The sequence below is a fragment of the Corvus brachyrhynchos genome, unplaced genomic scaffold (assembly GCF_000691975.1).
Source record: "Corvus brachyrhynchos isolate BGI_N302 unplaced genomic scaffold, ASM69197v1 scaffold213, whole genome shotgun sequence".
Lineage (NCBI taxonomy): Eukaryota > Metazoa > Chordata > Aves > Passeriformes > Corvidae > Corvus > Corvus brachyrhynchos.
Window position 1 is genome coordinate 971,791 of NW_008237233.1, and position 7,143 is coordinate 978,933.

At 38.2% G+C, this 7,143-nt stretch overlaps 1 protein-coding gene across 1 annotated transcript in view; it reads right to left on the reverse strand.

Moving 5' to 3' along the window:
• ADGRV1 (adhesion G protein-coupled receptor V1) overlaps positions 1-7,143 on the reverse strand; it is a 269,849-nt gene that overhangs the window by 141,492 nt on the left and 121,214 nt on the right. Inside the window, 5 exon segments of the mRNA XM_017729530.1 lie at positions 1,752-1,912; positions 2,879-3,018; positions 3,192-3,441; positions 4,488-4,672; positions 5,654-6,061. Coding sequence (XP_017585019.1) covers positions 1,752-1,912; positions 2,879-3,018; positions 3,192-3,441; positions 4,488-4,672; positions 5,654-6,061 — 1,144 coding nt within the window.

A 7,143-nucleotide genomic window follows, 5' to 3' on the forward strand; every position in this document is an offset into this window, starting at 1 on the left:
TGAGGCCTTCCTGCGGCACAGGTATGGGATATCACCAGGAGGCTCCCTGAAATAATTCAGCCCTCTGATTATTACCCACTGCTGGTTGTCCAGATTGGCAGTGATGAGGTTGACAAGAAGGGGGTACCAGGGTCATTAAAAAGGATGTCAGGGCTCTGGATTGACTGGTTGATGGGGCAGGAGCACAGGTGTTGTTCTGCTCAGTTCCTTCAGGAGCAGGGATGAAAAATGAAAGGAACAGGAAAACCCATGTTATCAATGCATGGTTTAAGGGCTGGTGTAATCAGAATTTTGGTTTCTTTACCACGGGCAATTTTTACAGCACCAGGCCTTCTTGAGTCAGATGGGCTCCATCTGTCTAACAAGGGCAAAAGGATTCTAGCCCATGAGTCGGCAGGGCTGACTGAGAGGGCTTTAAACCAGGTTTGAAGAGGGAAGGGGATGAAACCAGGCTTCCTAGAGATGAGCCCAAGGGTGGTAAGCCTGAGTCAGGGGTAAAGTTAGCAGCCCAGCTGAAGTGCCTTTACACTGATGCAGGCAGCATGGGTAACAAACAAGAGGAGCTGAAGCCATGGGACAGCAGGAAAGCTGTGACATAGTCACCATCACAGAAATGTGGCGGCATGACTCGCATGACTGGAGCGCCGCAGTGGGTGGCTGCAAGCTCTTCACAAGAGACAGGTGAGGCAGGAGAGGTGGGGGGGTGGCTCTGTATGTTGGGGAGGCTCTCAACACCATGGAGCTGGAGATCAATGACAAAAAGATCAAGTACCATGGGTAAGAATCAGGGGAAGGCCAGCAAGGCTGACATTCTGGTGGGAGTCTCTTACAGACCAGCCAACCAGAATGAAGAGATTATTCTATAAGCATTATTCTACAAGCAGCTGGAGGGTGTTTCAAGATCGCCAGCCCTTGTTCTTGTAGGGGATTTAACCTGCCAGATACCTGCTGGGAGCTCAGCACAGTGGGAAAGAGGCAGTCCAGGAGATTCTTGGAATGTGTGGAGGAGAGCTTCTTGTCACAGCTGGTGAGTGAGCGTGCCAGGGGTGGGGCTCTGCTAGGCCTGCTGTTTGCAAACAGAGAGGAGCTGGTGGGAGACGTGGTGGTCAGAGGCCGTCTGGGGCACAGTGACCATGACATTCATGAAAAGAACCACGAGTTTTCAATGTTCAGTGAAACAAAGATATTGAAACTTCAGTAAAGCTTTTACACTAGACTTTCAGAGGGTGAAATTCAGGATGCTGTTTTGGAGAGTACCTTGGGAAACAGCCCTCAAAAACAAAGGGGTCCTGGAAGGAGGGACATACTTCAAGAAATAAATCTTGAAGGCATAGGAGCAGGCCATCCCTATGTGCCACAAGGTGGACCAGTGGGGATTAGAATGGGCTACCCAGGGAGGTGGTGGAGTCACCACCCTTGGAGGTGTTTAAGAAAAGACTGGATGTGGCACACAGTCCCATCATCTAGTTGGCAAGGCGGCATTAGGTCGTAGGTTGGACTTGATGACCTCAAAAATCTTTTCCAACCTAGTTGATTCTGTGATATTTATATGCTTGACATTTTTTTCCAGTGGCAAAATTTGTCAGTGGGCAAATATCAGACGAGATTTCACCTTTAATGACATGAAGTTAGTCAATATTCCTTCAATATTCCACTAAATAAAAAGATTGTCATCAGCTACCAAAAGTGTTAATAATCAATCAGTGGTCATCAGTGATTATTAATGGGAAAACTGTCTTAAATGAACTGACCTGAAATGCAGATGAATCCAGAAGAAAAAAAAGCCTCGTTGTATGAAGATAAGTTATCTGTTTGGGCATAAACTGCATAAATGGACATATGAGAACAGGAGCATTCCACATAATCTGATTTGTCGTCAACCACCTTGCAGAATCCGCTATCAGACAGCCAGCTGCAAAACAAGTTTCACAGAGTTGGAAATGGACTTGTGTAATTCACATGGTAAGCAGGCTTGAAAACTTTTGTTGTATTCCTGAAATACCAAGTTCCCTAAACTATTCAGTAGGTGTTTTCTGTAATCTTTCATGTGTAGTGCTCAGAAGAGCATATTTACATGAGATTAAAATATTGTTTATAGCTTTTTAATGTGTTTTTTTAAATCTTTGTACATGTATTAACATTTTTTTCACTAGAGAATTTTTGTGCCCATGTTTTTAAAATCTCTGCCAGATTTTTAGGTCTGTCTGACTTTTCAAATCGTTTTTTACTTAACTTTGCTCAATACCCTATTATGGAGAACATTTTATACTGCTATTTGTTGCTTTGAAACTAAAATTCAGGTTTTGTTTTGTTTTTTTTTCAGTATTGCTGAAGTGGTTTTGAAAAAGGGTGAAGCATACCACAGATGATATCCTAAGCCATTTCTACTGGAAATTGTGCACAGATTAAAGGAAAGCATACAGGGAAATTCTGGTGCATCTCCTCCTGAAGAGAAATAGTTTGTATCAACAGCAGGCTGGTATTATCCAGTTGGTCTAATGAAATTGAACCTAAACCAACTATACTTCAACAGGATACAGAACACAATTATCTCCAATTTCATTAACATATTCATTGATGCAGTTCTGGGATTTATAGCCTGTCACTGTAACCTAATGCATCATTATACAATCTAAATGGTATTTTGATGAAAAAAAGCCAGGGGCAGAAGTCTGAGAAATATCTGAGCCAGAATAACTACTCGTTTTATTATAAGAAAAGTTTTATGTACTGGTAAAATGGCCAGAAAAATTAAGGAAAAAGACATGAAATGGATCAATTTTATACTTGCAAATTATTTAACTGGAGTTATCATATCTTAAACAAATACATGGATTCATGGTAGAAATTGGAAAACTAAACACAGTAATAAAATAACCTTTCAGCAGCTTGATTCCAGAGGAGACATAGAGACTTCTGTGGAACAATCCGATTTCCTTTAGCATAAATACGATAAATGACTTCATTGTTATCTTTCAAAGGTAGTGAACTCTGACCCTGCAAGCTCATTGAAAAAACCTGAAACAATATGTACAATGTAAAGATAAATTTAATATTAAGATTCAACACAGTGTTCATTTTAATCACAGACAACCATAAAAATGTTCACTTTATTTTAAATACATATGTGGTATTTTGAACAATATCTAGGTTAAAATAAACTATTGAAAAAAATTGCATTATTTTCAAACCTTGTTCTTCAGGGCAAGTTCTTTATCTCTAGTAAGAAACCACTGCTGACTGCTGTATTCTGTGAACTGTACAGATTCACAGTTCTCTTCTTGAGGAGATGATAATACTAGAGAGACCTCTAGTAAATGCTCAGGTACTTGAATAGAATCTCCATCTTTTCCATTAAATCTGTGTCCATTGATTTGCTGAGGAAACCAGTTGTGAGCCATTATTGCAATATATGGACAGCTGTCAAGGATATTTTTGCCTCTGTAGAAATGGAAAAGCAATATGGCTGGTAAGCAGAACCAAGCTTCACTACTCATCACATAATGACTCTAAAAGGTACTTGTGATTTGTTAGTACTTTATGAGCTCAGCATTTTTAGGCTTATGATGTTTAACTGGCACACTGTTTCAGTTTCTGTGGAAAAAAAAGGGCTGAATTTTTACGCATTTCAGCTTCTCCATTTCCCTTCTGGGATTTGTTCCTTATGACCTCTAACTGAAATCTGTCCATAGTAAACTAGGTTATCAAAACACTCATCTTTACAACTTGATGTAGAGCTGAGTCTAAAAAACAGGAGAGACATTAAAATGTATGATCTTGCTTTATTTTTTTTTCTCAACAGATGATGCAAAAAAAACTTGTAATAAATAATTTTAACTTTTAAGTTCTAAACACTGAACACACGTTCAACCACCAGTTGTTTAAAAGATTGTCAATAGGAAAACCACAGTGTTTAAAACCATCTGTCTCATAAAAAAGAATAATCTCTTTCTTCAGTCACCTATTTCCCCAGCCCATTAGCCTGACAAGGGCTTGGAGACAAAAATAGCAATTTGAAACTATGAGTAGCTTTAAAAATTTTAAAACAATGTTCAAGTGAGCAAAACCAAGCACATACGAATTACAAAATGCCAGTAGAAATTTTGGGTTGCTAACTTTCATCTAAGGCTTAGAACACAGCTCTGCATCATACAATTACATATTATTTTCTTGGCAAGAATAATGAATACTTTTCCAGGAAATATTTGAGCTAAAGGTGAGTATCTAACATACCAGATCTCCTGACTCATGTTCGATAGTTACCCCATAACAAAGTACCGGTTCTATGTGACGCGCAATCATACAAAGCACTATGTATTGGCACTATGACACAGCGCTTCATAAGATCATGATAGTGTAACACATTCACATATGGGTAACATACTAGATGGTAGAGAAGTCCATCTTCTGAAAATGTAGTTTAGATTTTCTGTATTGGTAAGATGTCATGTATTCACAAAACATATTACGAATTCAAGCTTACTAACCTTTCTCCTGGTGATCCACACTTTATCCCAGTCAACAGAGAAAAAGCAAACTTCTCAGTCACCTCAGCAAGCAAGCTATATCCTTGTGTATCCTCACGTTTTGGGCTAGCCAGAGCACAGAGTATCTCATAGAAAAGACTTCTACTTTTACCAGTTAGCAACAGTTTTTCACCTACACCTGTAACCTAATGAGAGGAGAAGAAATCAAACAACATTTTACACAAAGGAATCTGCTTGTAATATTTCCTTATGTTCAGTGTTCTAGTGATATTTTCACTGTGATTCCAATGTTCATTCTGAAAGTTCAAAATACTTTTCCCAACTCCTGATCACTGCTCCAGGCATAAGACACAGTCTGTCAAAACTACATAAACATATCCTTACTAGGGAATTTGATTAGTAAAGAAAGGATGTGGCATTTTTCATTCTTTCACAAACCAAAGATTGTTGAGTCCTGAGAATTTTTTACATTATTTTCTCTGTTTTCTTTGTGGCAACAATCAAAAATGAATGGATATTGTTATAACACTTTGTATCAAGGTATTCAGAAATTTTTCAGCTTCTGTGCATTATTCCATGAGTCCAGAAGAGACAGAACACCATAAAACTAGTCTATAATTTTCATAGAACTTAGTGGAATGCTTAAGCACAAGCTACTGGAGGAAAAAAGACTGATGCTTGCTTAAGACTACAGCAGACTCCAGCTGGCCCTGGTAGGATTTGCTTGTGTGTTGACTGCAGTCTGCTGTAAAGATATGAGCAGGTGTTGTGCCAGGCGTAAAAGCAACAAAATTGTGGCCTAAGAGTCAAGAAAACATAATAAGCTCTATGAAACTGTGGCACCAAACGGAAAATTTTGCACAGTAGAAAATCTAGAGCTACTGGTATATATGCAAAATTAATACTGGTTGCTCATTTCAACCTATTTGATTTCTGATTTCTTGCCACCATCATAACTAGTGGCAGATAAACTCCTTCTTTGATTGTGGGACTTCACAATTTCTACTTTTACTTTTGCAGTCTGTGCTTCAGAGTCACTGCTGTGGATGTGATCTGCCTTGTTATATACGTACATATATATATATATATATATATATATGCCTCGTTGTGTTGTTATACTCTAATTAATGTCATTCGTCATTTAAGAAAGAACAGGAAGTGTTCACCTTATCTATTATATGCACCACAGCAGTAAGTTGCTCTTCTGTAGTTTCTGTAGCCACTCTGACATTCAGATTCTGAAGGATTCTGTGTAAAATGGTGTCATCAAGAGGCTGATGCAGTTGATCAATCAGTCCCCAAACTGGCAAGGAGTCCAAATCTGAGACAATGGTGATGTTGGAAATACCATACACGTCATCTACCCTGGCACCGCCTGTGGGATTAGAAAGTACAACCTGGAAACGTTTAGGAAATGGGTTTAAAGATCCTGTCTTTGGAGTCAGGGTCACATCCAGGAAAACATTTCTCTGTCCACGTTCAAAAGTCAGTAATCCTTCCGATCTGGCAAAATCTTGTCCTGCCACAGCTGGAGATATGAAGGTCCTTCCAATAGGTTCAGGTTTTTGTAGCTCCTTAAAACAAACCAAAAGAGTTTTAGGTAACATTATGATAGATGTAATTGTTCAAAACCACCTGCTGATTCAAAACCACACTTTAAATGGGTAAAAACAAATGTGTAAAAAAGAAGTCCTCTTTCAAAAAGTAGTTATGAATGGAGAAACAATTAAATTAAAATAATTATCTCCCTGAATTAGTAATCCATCAAACCTAGGAGAAGACTCTTTCTTTTCCAGAACAAAAACCACAAAATTTTCTGTGTGAATAAATACTACAGAAATGTTAGCACATGTGTGAATTCCAGAAGAGTTGATGTAACACTGCAACTGCAGCACAAAGTCCCTCACTTTAGGGTAGAGAAAAGCATTACAAATAATAGAAAACTAAACAAAAGCAAAGCAAAGGTTTTGGAAATCTGTGTCCAAACTAATATCAGTTCATGGTATTTTAGTCCCAGAATACATGCTTAAAAGCTGAATAATCCATTTAATACAAAGGGAAAGCGAATGCTATAGAATACACATGCAAGGCAGATAAATGAATTTATCTATTAATGCTACCTGGCCTTATTTCCTTGTGAAGCAACACTACTTTTACCTTCCATGAGGTTTGCAGTTATTGTTTCATTCTTCAAAGTCTTGCTCTTTTTGTCACTTGCCATAACCTTGACATTTTATCTGGTAATATAATAAACTCTCCTTAAGACAAAACTAACTTTCTGAGCTGTTATTCTACTGTATGATTTTTCAAAAGTGTCCATTCATTTAATAAATGCAGCTTGTATACTGACTCCTAAGTAAAGGTCTCCTACTGAATAAAATGAGGATTTTTATTTGTGAAATACTACACCCCTTTTTGAAAATATTTAGCTTTTATTAGTAGAGTTTATTTATGGAATGAATCAGACATTTTCTGAGTTCACTGGAGAATCTGGTAAATCAATGCAGCATGTAACTGTTCAAAATTGCTCTAGACACGACCACTTCACCTGTGAAAATTGCAGGGAGAAGCTTCCTTTTGTTTATCCCTTCCCGCTGAGAACTAGGAAACGGAAGTAAGTAGTAATAAAAGCACTAGTGACTACAACAATGTCTAA